The sequence below is a fragment of the Mesoplodon bidens genome (genome assembly GCF_964165515.1).
Source record: "Mesoplodon bidens genome assembly, chromosome: 11".
Classification (NCBI taxonomy): domain Eukaryota; kingdom Metazoa; phylum Chordata; class Mammalia; order Artiodactyla; family Ziphiidae; genus Mesoplodon; species Mesoplodon bidens.
Window position 1 is genome coordinate 50,012,124 of NC_138167.1, and position 21,824 is coordinate 50,033,947.

Consider the following 21,824-nt stretch of genomic DNA (forward strand, 5'->3'; position numbering starts at 1 on the left):
TCCTCTTGCACTGTTGGTGGGAATGTAAATTGATGCAGCCACTGTGGAGAACAGTATGGAGGTTCCTTAAAAAACTAAAAGAACTAGCATATGACCCAGCAATCCCACTACTGGGCATATACCCTGAGTAAACCATAATTCAAAAAGAGTCATGTACCAGTATTTACAATAGCTAGGACATGGAAGCAACCTAAGTGTCCATTGACAGGTGAATGGATAAAGAACATGTGGCACATATATAAATTGAATATTAGCCATAAAATGAAACAAAATTGAAATACTTGTAGTGAGGTGGCTGGACCTAGAGTCTGTCATACAGAGTGAAGTAAGTCAGAAAGAGAAAAACAAATACTGTATGCTAACACATACATATGGAATCTAAAAAAAAAAAAGTGGTTCTGATGAACCTAGGGGCAGTACAGGAATAAAGACGCACACGTAGAGAATGGACTTGAGGACACAGGGAGGGGAAGGGTAAGCTGGGACAAAGTGAGAGAGTGGCATGGACCTATATACACTACCAAATGTAAAATAGATAGCTAGTGGGAAGCAGCTGCATAGCACAGGGAGATCAGCTCGGTGCTTTGTGACCACCTAGAGGGGAGGAGTAGGGAGGATGGGAGGGAGACGCAAGAGGGAGGGGATATGGGGACATATATATACATATAGCTGATTTGCTTTGTTATACAGCAGAAACTAACACATTGTAAAGCAATTAATACTCCAATAAAGGTGTTAAAAAAAGAAGAGAAAGTAATAGCTAGAAACAGTGTGAAAATCACAGCCAAAAGTCCAGTTCTTGGGGCATTTGAAACCCCAATAATAATGTTAAATTTCAGAGAGAATCCCAGTATCTGCCCATGCCTGATGCTAGCATGAAAAAGTGTTGGGTTTTTTTTTTTTTTTTTTTGCTTTTTTTAAAAGTAAGTTTTCATGGTATGTAATAACATTTCTAGGTTAGAATAGTAGTGTATCATAGGAGTAGGATTGTGAAATGCCTCTTTAAATTATGTGTGAAAAATTCATTTGAGAACACATTCTTCATATACTTACATAACATAATAAAATTGTGTTTATATCTGAGATAGCTACCTAGGTTGAGTTTAAGAAATTCTGATAATAGGCATAGCTAGAGTAAAGAGAGAGTGGATGTGCTGTGTACTATACAAAACAGTTGCTCCCCCCTCCCCCCGTATTAGTTTCACTGTAGCAACTTGTACCAATTTGGAAGGGCTTAGTACAAAGGAAGTGACATTTCTTGAGGATCCAGTCAAAGAATGACATTTAACATCTGTGCAAAAAAGAGACTGATTTCTAGAGTTGAAATTCTATAATGTAAGTTTTTAAAATCTTGTTTAAACAGAACAGAGCAATATTTCAGAAGCAGTGTTTTGAACCTTGTCCTTTCCCCCCCACTGCTATAGATGAAATTCATTTCCATTCCTCTGTAACAAGCATTTGTGTACGGTATTTTATTGTGTTTTTTCTCTCCTTTAATTCTTAGGATTTGTTTATTTGCGAATGTTTCCTGTGCCTTACATAATTTTCCCATCTCCTTTTTTGGGAGGTAGGTAGACGGGGATTACCATTTAAATTCAGGAATCTGTCTAAGGTAGATTAAAGGTTAAATTAAAGAAATGGTCTATAATTTTCCTGTTTGGGGTTAGAAGAAAAGTATAAAAAGACTCCAGTTCTTTCTCTACTTCCTTGTTTCCTTCCAGGATCCCCTTTCCTTTTGGTTATTCTGCCCACATATGAGGGTACATTGCTCTTGATCCTAAGGGCTCCTGTAGTCCTCTGGGGAGGTTTGTTGTGAGGTGAGTCTTTTAACACCTCATTGTTCTTTTTGCTTTTTTGTCTCTAGTAGGCATAAGGTTTAATCTTCTAAATGTAAACTCTACTTTTCCAGACTTGTAACTCTTGCCTTCAGCAGACCTGTAATAAATGTTGAGGAATGGGTGATGGAAAGAAACAAAAATGTAAGAGCTTTAGGTTTGCCTTTATCATTTAAATTAGTGCTTTAGTAAATGGGGTTGAGAAAATGGAGGTGAGAATCTCAAGGACAAATGAAGATTACATAATCACTTCCTTCTTCTATTCCCTCCATACCTTAGGCAGGGGTGGGATTTATTAGAGAAGAATTGCATAAATATATATTGAAATTATTAGAGTACATATAACATGCTGCTGTTCTATAATTGTTTCTCATTTGGAGAAATAGTGGAAGCCTGTCATATTATTATGGTATCTTTTTTTTTAATTTTATTTATTTATTTATGGTTGTGTTGGGTCTTCGTTTCTGTGCGAGGGCTTTCTCTAATTGTGGCAAGTGGGGGCCACTCCTCATCGCGGTGTGCGGGCCTCTCACTATCGCGGCCTCTCGTTGCGGAGCACAGGCTCCAGACGCGCAGGCTCAGTAATTGTGGCTCATGGAGCCAGCTGCTCCGTGGCATGTGGGATCTTCCCAGACCAGGGCTCGAACCCATGTGCCCTGCATTGGCAGGCGGACTCTCAACCACTGCACCACCAGGGAAGCCCCCTATTATGGTATCTTTATCAAACTCTTTATGGTTAAACTATCCAAGCATGTAGAAGACACTCATTTTTCTTTTTTAATTAAAGTACTGTATTGTAGGAATAATCTTCTTATAGAGTGGACAACTATCACATAAGAGTAACCCAACTGGGAGCCATCTATAGTGCCTGTCTTCCCCCATACAATGAAAAACCTGCTAGATCTATACCATCAGTAGGGTCTTAGAACGGATCTCTTTTTATAGTTCTGTCTTAGAATTTAGTGGGGTTGTGAAGTTGTGTCTGTTGCTTTTAATCTCTGTGTCTCCCCAAGCAATAGGTATGTGTTGTCTGTGAGACCTTTCAGTGCTACAGAAATACAGGAACCCTCAGATACCTCCTCTCAAGCTCAAATGTGGTGATGTAATTTGAGTGGTCTCTGTGTTGGTGATAAAGACGGAGAGTATGAGTGAAGTCGTCAGTGAAAAAGTACCTTTGTTGAGAAAGTTGATTTATATTCTAGCCCGTGATTGCTCTCTCATGTTAGTCTTTATTTTTAAAAACATTTTAACATTTATTAACGTATGTTCTGTGAACTTTAATACACATATAGATTTTTATTACTACCACCAGAGTCAGGATTCAGAATGGTTCCCAGAAAACTCCCTTGTGCTATCTTTGTAGTCTAACCTTCCCCTGACCCAGGCAGCCACTGATAATGGTTCTTCATTACTACAGTTTTGACTTTTTGAGAATGTCCTATAAATGCAGTTACGTATCAATAGTAGGTAATCTTTTGAGACTGGCTTCTTTCACTCAGTATATTGCCTTTAAGATTCATGTAAGTTGTTGAGTAAAACACCAGTTCATTTCTTTTCCTGGCTGAGTAGTATTACACTGTATGGATGAACGTATCATAGATTGTTTATTTTGATGAAATCTAGTATATCAGTTTGTTCTTTTCTTGTACTGTTTTTGTCTGGTTTTGGTATCATGGTAATGCTGGATTCATAAAATGAATTAGGAAGTATTTATCTTCCAAACTCTGGAAGAGATTGTGTTATTGAAATGTTTAGTAAAATTCACCAGGGAAATTGTCTGGGGCTAGAGGTTTCTTTTTTGGAAGACTTTTAACTACAAATTCAGGTTCTTTAAATAGTACCGGGCTATTCAGTGCTATTCTACTTAATTAGTCTTGCTAGAGGTTTCAGTTTTATTGATCTTTTCAAAGGATGAGCTTTTGGTTTTATTGATTTTTTTTTTCTGTTTTTGTTTTCAGTTTCATTGATTTCACATTTATTCTTTAAGGATAATTTCACTAGCTTGAAGATTTTAGGTTTTTAAAGTTCTTTTCCATTTTAAACTAAGAATGTTGTTTCACTTCCTTCTGGCCTGTGTCATTTCTGATGAGAAATCAGTAGTTATTCAAATCATTAACCTATCTTCCCCACATAGTAATGTATTCTTATTTCAATCTACTTGTAAGATTTTTTTCCTTTGTAATTTTCGGCAGTTTGTCTGTGATGTGTCCAGGAATGAATTAAATTGGAACTATCCTGTGTGAGGTTTATGAGCTCCTTGAATGTAGAGGTTTATGTCTTTCAACAAATTTGGGGAGTTTCCAGCCATTATTTCTTTTTTTTTTTTTTTTTTTTTTTTTGCGGTGCACGGGCCTGTCACTGTTGTGGCCTCTCCCATTGCGGAGCACAGGCTCTGGACGCGCAGGCTCAGCGGCCATGGCTCACGGGCCCAGCCGCTCTGCGGCATGTGGGATCCTCCCGGACCGGGGCTCGAACCCATGTCCCCTGCATCGGCAGGCAGACTCTCAACCACTGCGCCACCAGGGAAGCCCTATTTCTTATTATTACTCTCCTTTCCTCCCCTTCTTGAGCTCTTGACAAGAATGTTAGGGTTTTGGCATTGTTCCACAGTTTTCTGAGGCACTAATGATTTTTTTTTCCTATGTTTTTCTCTCTGTCGTTTAGATTGGGTAACTTCCGTTGCTCTGTCTTCCAAGTTCACTGACTTTCCATTCTGCTATTGAGTCTGTGCAGTATACTTTCTATTTCAGTTATTGCGTTTTTCAGTTCTAAAATTTCCATTTGGCGGCACTTTATTTCTTTGCTGTGATTTTCTAGCTTTCCATTTGTTTCAAGAGTATTTGATTTTGCTTGTTGGAACATTTTTATTACCTGCTTTAAATCTTTGTCAGACAATTCACCCAATGCTGTAATGTCTGTGTCTTCATGGTGTTGGGTTCTGTGGGTTGTCTTTTCCCATGAGTCTTTGAGATTTTCCTGGTTCTCTGTATGCCAAGTAATTTTGGACGTTTTGAACAACTTAACAGGTTACTGTCTCAAGCTCTTTCCTCTCTGTTATATCCATGGTATTTTCTAGATCCCTGGAACACCCCCCCACCCCCACCCCACACACACTTTTCTGTCTTCTGGCTAGAAAGCTCAGTCTTTGTTTACTCCACTGTGCTGTATACTTTCCACGGTTGCATCTGGAGCCAAATAATAGGAAGACAGGAGAAAAATCAATGAGATTAGCCCAGAGTTTCTTCAGTCAGCGAGTATGGTACCTTTCCCTTAGAGTTTTAGGCTTCTGCTGACCCAGCTGCTGTAACTGTTGCAGCCATCGCCACCACAGGATTGCTTGGGAACTGGGGCATGGGGAATGAAGAACAGAAAGAAAAAAAAAGATTTCCTTCACTCTTGAGTATTGGGAGGCCCCTTTCCTACTTGTTGGGCAGAGCTAGATGGCTTTTCTTAGAGTGCTAGCCTGCGCGCTCTTGCTCTCGCTCTCTCTCGCTCTCTCGCTCTCTCACTAGTGGTCACTTTATAGGTTTCAGGCTTCATGAAGCCCAGGCTGGAGGGAAAATTGGATGGGGAAGAAATTATAAACACACTACCAGTTTGATAATATATCAGATTTTGAGCTCTTCCCCAATCTACCTGTTATTGCTTACCTTTTAATTTTCAGTTAGCTGCTCCATTTATTCTGTCTAGGTTTTATAGTTTCATTCAGTGAGATTAACAAGGTAGAATGTGCTTATTCCATTTTACACAGAATGGAAACTTCCCAGTCTCACTTATTATCTGTTTTAGAATGTCATGGCAACTTGAATCTCCTTATTTTGTAGTTAAATATGGTTTGTCAATGATACCTTATTTTTTCAACATATATATGATCCTGCCATGTATAACAGTGCAAGTTTTGTCAAGGAGATGATGCTACATTAAGTGTAGAAGGAAATGGGAACATTAATTTTTCTTTTAGAGTAATAGCATAGTTTTCATGAACTCTTACCAAAATTATATTACATTTGAAAAACTGTTTTCCTATTTTCAGTTTAATCTATGTTCTCTGCCTGAGGATTTCTGGCTTGCCTTTCACCTTGGAAATGTTTTAGTTTTTATTCATTTTAACCTTTTTAAAAAATGATTCGTTTCAATAATTAGGTTATTGCTCATCATAGAGCATAGTATGAGGTCACATCCTTCATATTAGTGGAGTCTTTCGGTACTCACTTCCTGTTGCAGACACTGTAAGAATGTTAGAGACGTTCTGAAGGCATGTCTTTACTTCCTGGATTGATATGTGAAGCTGGTTTTATTATAAGACCTATAAATGTGGGTGACTTCAGGTTCTTTATTTTCAGTTTACCTGGTAAACTACAAGACATAGGGTTATCTGTTCATCAGTGAATGGTGCTGAGAAAACAAGCCTTTTATTGGATATAGGTCCAGAATGAAGGAGTTGAGTATGAAAAGATTCCTCGAAATTGTTACTGTTGATCAACTGCTGACAAGCAACCAAATCACTGATAACCCTGTCAAAAACTGAACTAGATAGAAAGTATTTCCAGGGCCTGATATGCAATAGTAACTGAAAGCAGAGCATGTGTCTTAGTCTGTTTGGGTTGCTATAACAAAATACCAAAACTGCATGGCTTGTAAAGAACGAAATTGGGACTTCCCTGGTGGTGCGGTGGTTAAGAATCCACCTGCCAATGCAGGGGACACGTGTTCGAGCCCTGTTCTGGGAAGATCCCACATGCCACGGAGCAACTAAGCCTGTGTGCCACAACTACTGAGCCTGCACTCTAGAGCCTGCGAGCCACAACTACTGAGCCCGCGTGCCTAGAGCCCATGCTCCACAACAAGAGAAGCCACTACAATGAGAAGCATGTGCACTGCAACAAAGAGTAGCCCCTGCTCACTGCAACTAGAGAAAGTCTGCACACAACAATGAAGACCCAACACAGCCAAAAATGAATAAATTTAAAAAAAAAGAATGAAATTATTTCTAGAGGCTAAAAGTTCAGGATCAGGGTGCTAGCTTGGTTGGGTGAGGGCCCTCTTCCAGGTCTCAGACTTTCCCTTGAATCCTCACATGGTGGAAGGGATTAGGGATCTTTTTGGAGCCTCTTTTATAAGGCACTAATCCCTTTCATGAGGGTTCCACCCTCTTAAGTATATCCCAAAGGCCTCCCTTACCAATAATACCATCACCTTTAGGGATAAGGATTTCACCATGAATTTTGGGGGGATATAAACATTAAGACCATAGCAGTGTGTAAATGAATCCAATAAAACAAAAATTGGGCTTCCCTGGTGGCGCAGTGGTTGAGAGTCCGCCTGCCGATGCAGGGGACACGGGTTCGTGCCCCTATCCCGGAAGATCCCACATGCCGCGGAGCGGCTGGGCCCGCGAGCCATGGCCGCGGAGCCTGTGTGTCCGGAGCCTGTGCTCCGCAACGGGAGAGGCCACAGCAGTGAGAGGCCCGCGTACAGCAAAAAAAAAAAAAAAAAAATAAAACAAAAATTGATTGAGTTTTATATCCATTTCAGTTTTACTGTTGGTTGGTATTTATAAAGTTGGGGTGAAATTGAAAGTATTGGCAGGAATGAAAATTTTGTTGCTGTTTTTGTAAAGAGATATCCTAATTTGTTGGTTCTCCATTGAATTATTTTCTGATTAAGAGTTTTATTTTTTTATTTTTTATTTATTTAAGAAGATGTTGGAGGTAGGAGTTTATTAATTAATTTATTTATTTTTGCTGTGTTGGGTCTTCATTTCTGTGCGAGGGCTTTCTCTAGTTGTGGCAAGCGGGGGCCACTCTTCATCGCGGTGCGTGGGCCTCTCACTATCACGGCCTCTCGTTGCGGAGCACAGGTTCCAGACACGCAGGCTCAGTAGTTGTGGCTCATGGGCCTAGTTGCTCCGTGGCATGTGGGATCCTCCCAGACCAGGGCTCAAACCCGTGTCCCCTGCATTAGCAGGCAGATTCTCAACCACTGCGCCACCAGGGAAGCCCAGGAATTTTATTTTTAACTAAAAAAATTTGATGTTGAAAAAATATGTAACTTGTGATCATGAATAGAGAGAAATTGGTGTGTTGAAGGGCAAACACTTTATTAAAGACCTGTAAATTACTTTCTTTAATTCATTACATTCATTTAGATATTAACATATTCAGATCATTGTATGAAAATGTACTACGTTATAAAATTTGAAGAAAGAGAAAAGATACTTTTCTCTATCTATATGTCTAAACATTAGTCTGAAAAGCTTTTTCTGGGGATAAAACTTTATTGTGTGGGATCAGGTACAATGTGTGTTTCATGTTTGCCTAATGGTCACTCCCATAGAGGAAGTGTAAAATAGTCAGAGAATCACCTTACCTGTTTGCATATATCCTTCATTTGTTTTAAAAATTAAAATCCTCACTATCATGTTTAAATTGACAGTTCCATTTTTGAGTCCTTTAAAGATGGAAATGCTATAATGGTACAGAATAGTTGGGTGGGGGTAGAAAAATACATTTTAAATCTATTTGGTCTTCATTGGGAAGCCTTTTTTTACAAAGGCATATGTTGCAAGGATACATTGGTGCTCATTGTGTGCTTCTCTAATATCCTGTGCTTACCACCATTACAGCATCTGCTGTACTCTGTTGTTATTGATTTTTGTTTTTATCAGGTGTGTCAGTGCTTAAGGCCTAGTGGTACCTAGAAAATATGGAGCACTGACTAAATATTTAATAAATAAATAGAAAATATGGAGCACTGACTAAATATTTAATAAATAAATAGAGAGGGAGGGAGAGAGAGAAAAAGAGAGAAAAAGAGAAGGAGGGAAAGAGGCAGGCTGTAGAAATGTGGGGAGTCCGGTGTGGGACCGGTTGAAAAAGAAGAGAAAAAAAAGAGAAAAGTGATTACTGGCTAAGGATACTAAAATCTGGAGTTCAGGAAGTAATTTAAATACTAGTAGTTGAATTTCTGGGCTCTTTAAATATCTTTTTGTATATCTTTTTCTAAATTGCTTTCTTAGGTGGTAAGCCTAAGTGTATTTGTTGGGGTAGATTTTCTTCTAATTCTCCATTTCTCTGTTTTCAGTCGGTTTTCTCCTATATGCTGAAATGTGTTTTCTTGTGCTTCTCCCTCCCTGAACAAAATGTTTTCATTATTGTTTGCTTCCAGTACATATGTGTGTCTTCTTATCTGCAGGCATATAGTCACTCTGTCGAAATGTTTTATGTTCTAGATAAATTATACTCACATCTGGGGCCCTCTGTAATAAGTACTTCTTTATACTTTTAGTCTCCTTTTTTCTGTACCCAAGTTAAATAAGGGAGCAGCTAGGTGAAAATGAAATGAAATAGGACTAATTTTCATAATTCCCTCTCCAGAAAAGTTTGATGGAAAACCAATTACCTGACTGCTCGACCTGAAGAATCTTAAGGGTAAGAAGCCTTGTAAATATTTGTATACTTATTAAAAACTAAATGACACTCTTAGGTACCACCTAGATAATTGTGGTTGGAGCTTCACTTAAACATGACCTCTTCTTTTTTGCTGGAGTTGCCATATGTTACGGCATTTAGTGTTTTATTTCCTATATCTGTATAAAGCAGAAAATAGGATACAAAAATCCTAGGGCTATTTACTTTGTGAGTCCTAGATTTTGTGTCTTGCTTCAACATTTTTATTTCCAGGTAAACAGGAATCTTGATAAATATTATCAATGTAGAATAAAGAACTTATTTATCTTTGTGTAAGTTCAGTTTGAAGAACTATTTGACAATTTAAATTTTGTAAACATTTTACTCATATTCTTTCTATATGTGGATATTCTTTGAGTTACAGGAGTTTTTAAAATTTGTTCACTTGTTAATAATGAAAATCTGAGAGTCATGCAGATTTATCAGTTTTAATCCTGTGATATACGTAAAATCCGTTTGGGGTGGGGAGGTATTCACGTGTTTGTGCATGTGTGCTAGTTGTTGAGTACTTTGTGCTAGTCTGAACACTTTAAATGGATTATGAGATTATGTAATTTGATTTTCATAATGACTGAAATGGTTACTGTTTTATCTCCATTTTATAGATGAGGAAACAGGCTTAAAGAAGTCACACTACTAGTAAGTGTCAGACTAGTTAATGTTTGAACCCAGGCAGTTTTTTTCTAAAACCAGTGCTAAAGGGACATTCCTTTCTGTACTGAAGAGTGCTGGTATTAAAGCTCCAGCACCAAACTTGCAGGCGAAGGATATTCTAAACAAAAACTTGTCAAAATAGCCCACTTGAAGCAAACAAGTCTACTTGCAAAGTGTGGTAAGAGTGTTATATGGTGGAAATCAGGTAGGAAAAAAAATTAGAGGGACCATTCTGCAAGGGATTTAAAAATTAACAGTGACATATTAGAAGCAGGAGGCAGTTGATTATGAAGCAAAGAAGCTGGAAAGGAAATAACTATGAAGCTGAAGGAGGTAATTGCCTTAACCTTACTCTGAAGCGAACAAGTTGAAAGCACTAGGGCAAATATCCATGATAGTTTAAGCCAGATTGATAAAATAAATGTAGATAAATCAACAAAATCACATAGCCTTCAGGGAATTTTTGAAGAAACTCAAGGACACCATTGCAGAACCATCGACTCAGACGTGTAATGAGAAGCTGTTGTGCCATACTACAGGTTGAATAACAATGTAAATAGATGCCTATACTTAGGAAAGCTTGAGGGGCCCTCTGCAGTGAAAGACTGAGCCACATCTCCAAACTAGGCAGCCTTCTATAGTCTTTAATAGGGTTGGCAAACGTTTTCTGAAAAGGGCCAGATCGTAATTATTTTAGGCTTTGCCAAGTATACAGTTTCTGTAGTAATTATTCAGCTTTGCCATTGTAGTGCAAAAGCAGCCATAGGCAATATATAAAGGAATGAGCATGGCTGTTCTTCAACAAAGCTTTATTTACAGAAACAGCCAGTTTTTTGACCACTGGCCTATAATAATGGATCTAATTCCAACCCCCACCCCCACTGCCACCCCGACATCACTAACAAATAGCCTTGCTTATGGTTCTTTCAAGGGAAAATAAAAATAACATTCTTAGAGGGAGTATCAAATTTTTGAGTAGTTAATTGGCAGGCACTTAATGGTTTTAAGACTGGGATTGGGATGGAAGATGTGCATTAATAGTAATGGTTAACATTTGAATGCTTTTTATTGCTAGACAGTGTCATTAGCACAGATTTGCTTATGACAAAAATTACAACTTTTTTTTTTTTTTTTTAAATTCTCAGCTAGTTAGGATAATGGGGTAAGATGGTGTGGTGTGAATTTCCCCAAATGAAGAATTACACTCAATTGTAGATCATACAGGGGCATACTATGATTCTAAAATCAGCTAAGTTTGGGAGTTGGCTTTACTGTACATATGAATCTTGCACAAATCTTGATAAAGTGCAGATTCTTATTCACTAGTCTAGGGTGGTGCCTGAGGTATCTTTGTGGCAAGTTCCCAAGTGATATTGATACTGTCCTGAGTAAATATCAAGTGGAATAGTAACCTGTGACTATCGGAATATTTTTAAAAGTATTCTTCTATCTCAGCAATTCCATCATTCTAGTTACTCAGATCAAAATAATGTGGAATAATCCTGGAATTTTGCTCTAACACATATGCCGCATTTAGTCTGTGAGCAAATCCTGATGGCTGTGTTTTGAAAACTGCTGGAATCTGAGCACTTTTCAGTAACCTTGCTACTACTTTAGTACAAGCCACTGTCATCTCCCCCTCTAGATTATTGCAGTAGTCTGCTTGCTGGCCTCTGCTTTTCCCTTTGCTGCCTCCTCTGCCTTAAACCCCTTACTGGCTTATCACACTCAAAGAAGCCAATGTATTTACCTTAGCCTATAAGCTGTTACCTGATACCTGAAGAATAGCACCAGAACTAAAACAAATGTTAATGTAGGCTGAGTGGGAAGTTTTCCTTTTGTTCTTGACATTCTGTCTACTTTTATTGAGGTAGACTGTGATTGAATTAACCTTTTAAAAGTAACTCTAGTCCTGACTCAAATTTCCAATTTTTAACCTACTAAAACCTTTAAATTATTCTTGTATGTGTTAGTTTCTTATTTTCTGCTTGGGTTTTGAATCAAAGTATGGGCCTTTGCATTTCTCCTTATTTAATCTAATACAGAACTTTCCTAGGCAGTACATACCTTTAATGTAGAAACTCGCATGTGTACGTTATTTAACAAACTAATAGAAAAACTACTTCATGTACACATGGAAGAATCATAACGGATGAAATTGGGGATTTCTTGTGCCTAGATATTACAAAATATATTTGAATACTTCATTGCAATCACTTGTCTTGCATCAATTCAAGAAAGAATTCTAAGAGTTGATTTAAAAAATAATTTTACCTCATAAATTTGTTCCCCTTGACTAACAAATTGATTTCCTTTCCTCTGTTTCTCACTTTGTCTCTTGTAATCACCATTTTCCTAGTCCCCTAGGCCAAAATGATCTTTTACTCCTTCCTTTGTATTTATTTAGTCGCCAAATGTCAGAAATTCTTCAGCTCTTCAAAATTGCTTTCTTTTTTATTCACTACATAGCCAATTACTCTAACTATGCAAACATCTCTGCTTCCAATCTCTCCCTTCTATAATCCATTCTGTGTTTTGCAGGTAGATCATTCTTTTAAAAGATTCATTTACATTGCTTATATCATGTCCGTCTTCCTCAGAAGAATCTATAGGATTGACTCTAAACCTCTCAGTCAATCATTAGAGATCTGTCTATAATCTAGCCCTACTTCATTTATATTGCTCTGCTTATTACTCTCGTTACCCTCACTGTAATCTTTCAGATGAACTTCTTGGCTTACATGCCCATTCCTTCTCAGTATATACACACAGTTGCTCTTTCACCCACTGACTTTTTTTTTTTAACATCTTTATTGGAGTATAATTGCTTTACAGTGGCGTGTTAGTTTCTGCTTTATAACAAAGTGAATCAGTTATACATATACATATATTCCCCATATCTCTTGCCTCTTGCGTCTCCCTCCCTCCCACCCTCCCTATCCCACCCCTCTAGGTGGTCACAAAGCACCCAGCTGATCTCCCTGTGCTATGCAGCTGTTTCCCACTAGCTATCTGTTTTACATTTGGTAGTGTATATATGTCTATGCCACTCTCTCACTTTGTCCCAGCTTACCCTTCCCTCTCCCCGTATCCTCAAGTCCATTCTCTAGTAGGTCTGCGTCTTTATTCCCATCTTGCCCCTAGGTTCTTCATGACCATTTTTTGGTTTGTTTTTTAGATTCCATATATATGTGTTAGCATATGGTATTTGTTTTTCTCTTTCTGACTTACTTTACTCTGTATGACAGACTCTAGGTCCATCCACCTCACTACAAATAACTCAATTTCGTTTCTTTTTATGGCTGAGTAATATTCCATTGTGTATATGTGCCACATCTTCTTTATCCATTCATTTGTTTATGGACCCTTAGGTTGCTTCCATGTCCTGGCTACTGTAAATGTAGCTGCAGTGAACATTGTGGTACATGACTCTTTTTGAATTATGGTTTTCTCAGGGTATATGCCCAGTAGTGGGATTGCTGGGTCGTATGGTAGTTCTATTTGCAGTTTTTTAAGGAACCTCCATACTGTTCTCCATAGTGGCTATATCAACTTACATTCCCACCAACAGTGCAAAAGGGTTCCCTTTTCTCCACACCCTCTCCAGCATTTATTGTTTGTACATTTTTTGATGGCCATTCTGACCGGTGTGAGATGATATCTTGGGGTTTTGATTTGCATTTCTCTAATGATTAATGATGTTGAGCATTCTTTCATGGGTTTTTTGGCAATTGGTATATCTTCTCTGGAGAAATGTCTATTTAGGTCTTCTGCCCATTTTTGGATTGGGTTGTTTGTTTTTTGATATTGAGCTGCTTGTAAATTTTGGAGATTAATCCTTTGTCTGTTGCTTCATTTGCAAATATCTTCTCCCATTCTGAGGGCTGTCTTTTCATCTTGTTTATGTTTTCCTTTGCTGTGCAAAAGCTTTTAAGTTTCATTAGGTCCCATTTGTTTATTTTTGTTTTTATTTCTATTTCTCTAGGAGGTGGGTCAAGAAAGATCTTGCTGTGATTTATGTGTCATAGAGTGTTCTGCCTATGTTTTCCTCTAAGAGTTTGATAGTGTCTGGCCTTACATTTAGGTCTTTAATCCATTTTGAGTTTATTTTTGTGTATGGCATTAAGGAGTGTTTTAGTTTCATTCTATTACATGTAGCTGTCCAATTTTCACAGCACCACTTATTGAAGAGGCTGTTTTTTCTCCATTGTATATTCTTGCCTCCTTTATCAAAGATAAGGTGACCATATGTGTGTGGGTTTATCTCTGGGCTTTGTATCCTGTTCCATTGATCTATATTTCTGTTTTTGTGCCAGTATCATACTGTCTTGATTACTGTAGCTTTGTAGTGTAGTCTGAAGTCAGGGAGCCTGATTCCTCCAGCTCTGTTTTTCTTTCTCAAGATTGCTTTGGCTATTCAGGGTCTTTTGTGTTTCCATACAAATTGTGAAATTTTTGTTCTAGTTCTGTGAAAAATGCCAGTGGTAGTTTGATAGGGATTGCATTGAATCTGTAGATTGCTTTGGGTAGTAGAGTCATTTTTACAATGTTGATTCTTCCAATCCAAGAACATGGTATGTCTCTCCATCTGTTTGTATCATCTTTAATTTCTTTCATCAGTCTCTTATAATTTTCTGCATATAGGTATTTTGTCTCCTTAGGTAGGTTTATTCCTAGATATTTTATTCTTTTTGTTGCAGTGGTAAATGAGAGTGTTTTCTTAATTTCACTTTCAGATTTTTCATCATTAGTATATAGGAATGCAACAGATTTCCGTGCATTAATTTTGTATCTTGCCACTTTACCAAATTCATTGATAAGCTCTAGTAGTTTTCTAGTAGCATATTTAGGATTCTCTATGTATAGTATTATGTCATCTGCAAACAGTTGACAGTTTTACTTCTTCTTTTCCGATTTGGATTTCTTTTATTTCTTTTTCTTCTTGATTTCTGTGGCTAAAACTTCCAAAACTATGTTGATTAATAGAGGTGAGAGTGGGCAACCTTGTCTTGTTCCTGATCTTAGTGGAAATGGTTTCAGTTTTTCACCATTGAGGATGATGTTGGCTGTGGGTTTGTCATATATGGCCTTTATTATATTGAGGTAAGTTCCCTCCATGCCTCCTTGCTGGAGAGTTTTTATCGTAAACGGGTGTTGAATTTTGTCAAAAACTTGCTCTGCATCAGTTGAGATGATCGTATGGTTTTTCTCCTTCAGTTTGTTAATATGGTGTATCACATTGATTTGCGTATCTTGAAGAATCCTTGCATTCCTCGGATAAACCCCACTTGATCGTGGTGTATGATCCTTTTAATGTGCTGTTGGATTCTGTTTGCTAGTATTTTGTTGAGGATTTTTGCATCTGTGTTCATCAGTGATATTGGCCTGTAGTTTTCTTTCTTTGTGACATCTTTGTCTGGTTTTGGTATCAGGGTGATGGTGGCCTTGTAGGATTGAGTTTGGGAGTGTTCCTCCCTCTGCTATATTTTGGAAGAGTTTGAGAAGGAAAGGTGTTAGCTCTTCTCTAAATGTTTGATAGAATTTGCCTGTGCAGCCATCTGGTCCTGGGCTTTTGTTTTTTGGAAGATTTTTAATCACAGTTTCAATTTCAGTGCTTGTGATTGGTCTGTTCATATTTTGTGTTTTTTCCTGGTTCAGTCTCGTAAGGTTGTGCATTTCTAAGAATGTGTCCATTTTATTGGCATATAGTTTCTTGTAGTAATCTCTTAATGATCCTTTGTATTTCTGTAGTGTCGGTTGTTACACCCACTGACTCTTATTTGTCAGATTGGCCTAGCTAAATGCCTTTTATTCCTTCATACTGTTTTGCTCCTTAAATGTGTTAAGCTCCTCAACATATATAACCTATCAACTTCAATGAAAACTTCAGTCCAAATGGATCTCCTTTCTCTAAGCTCCAATTGTATTTATGTCTGTACCAAAAAATTTATCATTAGTCTTTGTTGCTTAATACTTATATAAGGCTTCTCCTTTCAGTAAGACAGTGCTTGGTGGCAAGGAGTATAAAAGTGTACTGGATTATCCAAAAAATTTACCGGCTTGGTTTGTATTGTGTTCTTTTATGTGTAAAATAATTTCTTACAGTTTGGTTTTTTTAAAATATATATATTATTGGGACAAGGCAAACATAAAAATTCTCTATTATAATTCATCCTATAGGAAACCCTTTTTCAAGGAGAAATGAAGAAGAAAACTCTATATACCCTAAATGTGGGAGATCAGGACTATGAAGATATGGAAGGTAACTTAATTTTTATAAAGCTTGTGTGTTGAAAGCAAAAGTTAGTGTTTCCATACTGTTTGTTAACAAGGAGTTTTTTGTATTTATTTTTGTTGTTCTTAAACTCTGAAATAAGTTGCCTAAATAAGAAGTGCACACCTTTTTTTTTTCCTCTTCTCATGTCTTAATTTCGATCAGTCAGTTTTTAGTTCATTGAGCTCTGCTCTTTTTCTTCTTAAGTTTTGCTCCCTACTGATTTAGGAATGACATTTTTCTGTTTGTTTTTATTGTTACTGTCCTTGGTTTTTTTTCCATTCCCTTCTTCCTGAAAAAAATCTCAAGTTCCTTTAGTGAAAGTCTGTTGGTGGTAAACTTAAGCTTTTGTATTTATTTTATCCTCTTCAAAACTGTTGAAAGATATACAATTCTGGATTGATAATTTTTTTTTTTGTCTCTTAGCACTTTGAAGATATTATTTAGCTGTTTTCTGGTTTTCTTTTTTCTTTTTTTTAAAGAAGATGTTGGGGGTAGGAGTTTATTAATTAATTTATTTATTTTTGGCTGTGTTGGGTCTTTGTTTCTGTGTGAGGGCTTTCTCTAGTTGTGGCGAGCAGGGGCCACTCTTCATCGCGCTGTGCGGGCCTCTCACTGTCGCGACCTCTCCTGTTGCGGAGCACAGGCTCCAGACCCGCAGACTCAGTAGTTGTGGCTCACGGGCCTAGTTGCTCCGTGGCATGTGGGATCCTCCCAGACCAGGGCTCGAACCCATGTCCCCTGCATTACCAGGCAGATTCTCAACCACTGTGACACCAGGGAAGCCCCTGGTTTTCCTACTAGCTGTCAAGGAATTTCTTTTCAACCTAATTGTCATTCCCTTGTAGATGATCTGTCTTTTCCCTCTTTTTGCTTTTAAGATCTTGCTTTCATCTTTGATATTGTACAGTTTTGCTACTTTGTTTTTAAACATGGATTATTTGTATTACTCCTTTTTAGTATACCTTGTGTGTCCTTTATCTGTTGGATCATGTTTTTGTTTTATCATTTCCCAGCCATTACTGCTTCAACTATTGCCTGCCCTTTAGTCTCTTCTTCTGAACTTCAATTAATATGTTAGACTTTGTTCTGACCTCATTTCCCAACCTCTGTTTTTTTATCTCCTTGTCTGTCTCTTACAGTCTACGTAGTTTCCTTGAGTTCTTCCAGTTCACAAATATTCTTTTCTTCTGGGTCTAATTGCTGTTCAGTTATTCTATGTAGTATTTAAAAGTTCTGATATTTGAAGCCAGTGGCATCTAAATAAATTTATAATAAATAAATATAATACATAAATATAAAAATAAGTCTAAACACATTCATGTTTCTGCTGATTCTTACTCAAGGCAACGTATTTTCTTCTGTTTGGTAAAGTTTGATTATGAGCTCATATTTGATCTGTTTAATCTGTGGAATCCTGAGGGCCTAAATTAGGTATGCTTTCCTTCAGAGGATTTGTATGTATTTGCTTTTTTCTGAACCCATTCTGGGACCACTTTAGCCCCATTTGAGGGTCTTGGCTTAAGACTGGAATCTCCTAGGATCAGTTTCCCTACCTGGATTGGTCCTAAGGGTTAGTCTCCAGATCTGAACACTAGTATGGACATGTGTTTCCAGGGCAATGTCAGCTTTTCCATTTGCTTGGCATATAGTGGTCACATTTCAGCTGACCATTTCTCTATTTTTGTTTTGTTTTATGTTGAATCTTGGAGTTTCTTTTACTTTTGAGCCAGCTCTGCTTACTTCTTGTGTGTTGGTTACATTGCTGGTAGGTACTTAAATTAGTACAAACCCTAAGGGGTATAATTTGGCAGTATCTATTCATAATACAAATGTATGTACACGTTGGTCTAACAATTCCATTTTTAAGAATTTATCCTGTAGGTACACTATTAAAAATGGGAAATGAAAAGTTTTTCATTGCAGCATTGTTTGTAATAGCGCAAGGTTGAAAACAGGTGAATGTCCCATCCATAGGTTGAAACAACAGAAAACACAGACTGCTGTGTATAGTGTTCTAGCATTTGTGTGAAGAAGGAGGTTTGAAAGAATATATATTAGGATTTGCTTGTCTGTGCATTCTATCTTGTCTCTGGAAGAACACAAAACAAACAACAGTTGTTACTTGTTGCATTGGGTGGAGCTAGATGGATGGGAGTAGATTTGCTTGGGAGATTTGTCACTGTAACCTTTTTTTACTTTTAAATATTTGAACTATGTGATTATTACCTATTTTTAAATTAATTCATGAAAAATTCTTTTCACTCCTCCCTTAAATTATAAATCAGTAAATGTTGGGGTTATTGTGCTCAAGGAGTTTGTTTCTTATAGTGTATCTAAGATCTAATTACTTTGTAGAAGGAGGGCCTTTTAGAGTATCTAGTCCATCATACTACCACAAACACAAGTCATTTGGTCTGGAGAAACTGAAAGCATATATCGTTGCTTTACTTTATAGGTGAAGAAAACAAAGATAATACTGCTACCACTGGTCTGTTGTACAGTGAAGCTGATAGATGTCCAATATGTCTCAGTTGCCTGTTAGAGAAGGAAATTGGTTTTCCAGAAAGCTGTAATCATGTCTTCTGCTTGACCTGTATTCTTAAATGGGCAGAGGTGAGTCTAAGTATTAAATGTTATTGTATTTTAGTTCCCTAGCATGATTTCATTCCACCTAGTCTAAAAACTTGATACTGCCTTTCATAAATTATTTCACAGTAATGTGTTTTCCTCCACTTAGGACAAACATCTCTGTGTTGCTCAAATTTTGTTAGTATATTCCCTTCTAAATTTTTTATATTCAGCTTTTTGTTCTTTTATGATTAAAAAATTTTAAATGCATACCATTAAAAAAAACATGGGAATAACTGATTAAGTATTTTTTTTCTGGTAGAAATGCAGTGATTCATCTTCAGTGTACTTGACCCTCTTGTGATTATATCTATTTACTACTAATAATAACACCTTCTCTCTGCTTTGTGTTTTATATTTTTCAGAGAATTTTTACATAGATTATTAAATTTCTTCCTTATATCAGCCTGTGGGGTAACCAGAACAGATATAACAGTGTCTTTCCATTTTACAGATGTGGAAACTTGGATTTTGTGTTCTGTAACTTGGCCAAGGTCTCATAGCTTAAGAGACAGAAATAAATTTACAACTGCATTTTCTAGTTCCTGTGTTTCATTTATTTTGAACTAATTTCAAAGTTAGAGATATTGAGGTTCTTCATAGATAGTTAATGATTAAGAAACAGGAAAATTTGGTACTTTTAATGTATTATGTTGATTCAATTTGGGTCAAGTAGATCACGGTACTGTATATTGAATATTCATTATGAACCCCATTGTTAGAAATTGTGAAATAAAAATTTATACTGCTCATGCTATTTTCTGAGTTAGTAATTTGTCAGTGTGTAAAAATTAGTAAAGGAGATAAATCTTAAAAATGTTTTTAACATTAGCTGCATTCAAATTCTTTGTTGTCCTTATGCACATTGGAATTAATTGTCTATTACATAACTGGGGTTTTCAAAGTTCCGTGTCTTACTTATATTTCATCAATAGTATGAAAAAGAGAACATAACTGTGTACTGACTCTATGGCCAAGTTCTGGGAGGGGGAAGAAAAAGATTTGTTATACTAATTGAGTTCATAATAGTATACTTGGAAACAGTTCTAATTAGATAAAAGTCTAAACTGGTTTTTGGCAAGAAAGGACTAAGGATAGGTGAAAATGTATTCTTGGAAAAAATATTTTGAGTTTAATTTAATTATTTAATATAATTGTAAATCTCTGTGTGTTTGCAGGAGCATTGACTAATGAAATAAGAATGCATATTTTTCTCTGCCACCCAACTAATGATTTCATCTGTGTTGAATTTAGTGCACCGTGGTTTGCTTTGTGATTAGATATCTTAAAAATAGAGGAGATTTTGCTTCCAGTAGAGAATTACTGGATGGCTAGAAGGCTTCAATTCAGTGCTTTTTGTAAGATTGCATTCAGTGACCACATAATTGGGAGGTTCAACAACCATGATTTGAGTATGTGTTTTTCTCTGAGGATTAGAATGTGTAAAATAGGCTTGATTCGTCATCCTTCATTACACTACATGCATCTTTGATACAACCATTAGCTTTATCATGGTGTACAAGTTCAGGTGTCTCTAGGGTAAGTATCTAGAAGTGATTGTAGACTATGTACATATTCGCCTCCACTAGATAGTGCTAAACCTAGGTCTATGTTTTTAACTATTGTTGAATATTTTTAAGTTAAAAATACTTGATAACATACATAGTATTGCAGTCAGCACTTTTCTTGCATGTAATATTTTTCTTTTGTGTTACTCCTTTGGATATAAAATAAACATTTTGTTGAAGCCAAATTGCTTCTAAAAGAAAATACTTATGGGCTGTACTACCATAAATTGTGATGGGCAGTGGGGGAGTTGAGGTATTGTTTAAACAAAACTAGTTAACCTTGAAAGCAGAGAATAAACGGAATATTCTGAATTATTTCATTGTCCCTAGTGGGGATAGCAGACATCAGTTAAATAAACCATTAAGTTGAGCAGTAACAAGAGCACAATCTACTAATAAAATGTTCATTATAAATAATAAATGATTACTGGTTAACAAAATCACTTAGGCTTTGAACTAAATTTTCAGTTTGAATCTTTTATTGGTACGATAAAAATTAGATATGTTTTGAAGTGTATAAGTGCTTTGACAAATAGAAGCAGATATCATATTCACTAGTGTTTTTATTCATGGCCATTAGTTATTAAGATCTCTCTTCTCATTTTCCTTAACCTCCTTCTGTTTTGAAAAAGGGGCATGTAGTTTACTTTGGATTTCAGGATTAGGAATGAGTGGCTGTATTCAGACTCTGCTAACTGGCCTGGCCTTGTGCTAAGGCTTTCTTTTATATTCTTTCATTTAAATTACTATGTTAATGTTTATTTGAAATTCAAGGCAGCGATCCTGAACTCTTAAGTTGTTTCTAAATACTTCAAGAGCCTGAAATTAAAATCATTTTTAAAAATTGATCCATAGTTTTAAATTTTACTAATGTTCAATTTTAGTAGGGAGTTAGAAATCAAAAGTGAAATTTACAGTGGTTGGAAATCTACATAATAAGAAAAAAGTACAAAATGTATTCAGGATCACCTTCCTAGTCTTACGTGTCTTTCAGAAATTCTGCTGAGCTATCTGAGGTTTATTCTCAAGGTTTATTAAAATTTGATTCAGAATAGGTATCAAGAACCAAGAAGGACTCATTTATTTACTTTCACCTTAATATTTTAGGCATTGAAGAAATTCTCCATAAGAAACAAAGTTAAAGTATATAATAGTCTAGTTTGGACACATTCCTGGAAATTTCTCATGTTCTTAAAATATCTATATCCAGAGTCACAATCAGTTTCAATCTCTTCAAGTTCTAAAATTTTGGTTCTTTGGTTATTTAAAACAAAAGCCATGTAAGGACTAATTAAGTAACTGAATTTAGTCTCTAGATATTTCATAGAATCTACTTACCTAGGGCAGAAAGATTCAGAATAATGGAAGCTGGTGGTCTTCATGGCCCATAGCC

General features: G+C 36.6%; 1 protein-coding gene across 6 annotated transcripts in view; it reads left to right on the forward strand.

Moving 5' to 3' along the window:
- Positions 1–21,824, forward strand: part of SCAF11 (SR-related CTD associated factor 11) — a 75,044-nt gene that overhangs the window by 13,988 nt on the left and 39,232 nt on the right. For 5 of the 6 annotated variants that reach the window (XM_081248255.1, XM_081248257.1, XM_081248259.1 and 2 more), the window contains exons 2-4: positions 9,212–9,265; positions 16,139–16,220; positions 18,691–18,848. In XM_081248255.1, the coding sequence (XP_081104381.1) occupies positions 16,160–16,220; positions 18,691–18,848 (219 nt within the window). In that variant the 5' untranslated portion in view covers positions 9,212–9,265; positions 16,139–16,159. The remainder of the gene's footprint in view (positions 1–9,211; positions 9,266–16,138; positions 16,221–18,690; positions 18,849–21,824) is intronic. The other variant, XM_081248256.1, reaches the window with a different exon arrangement.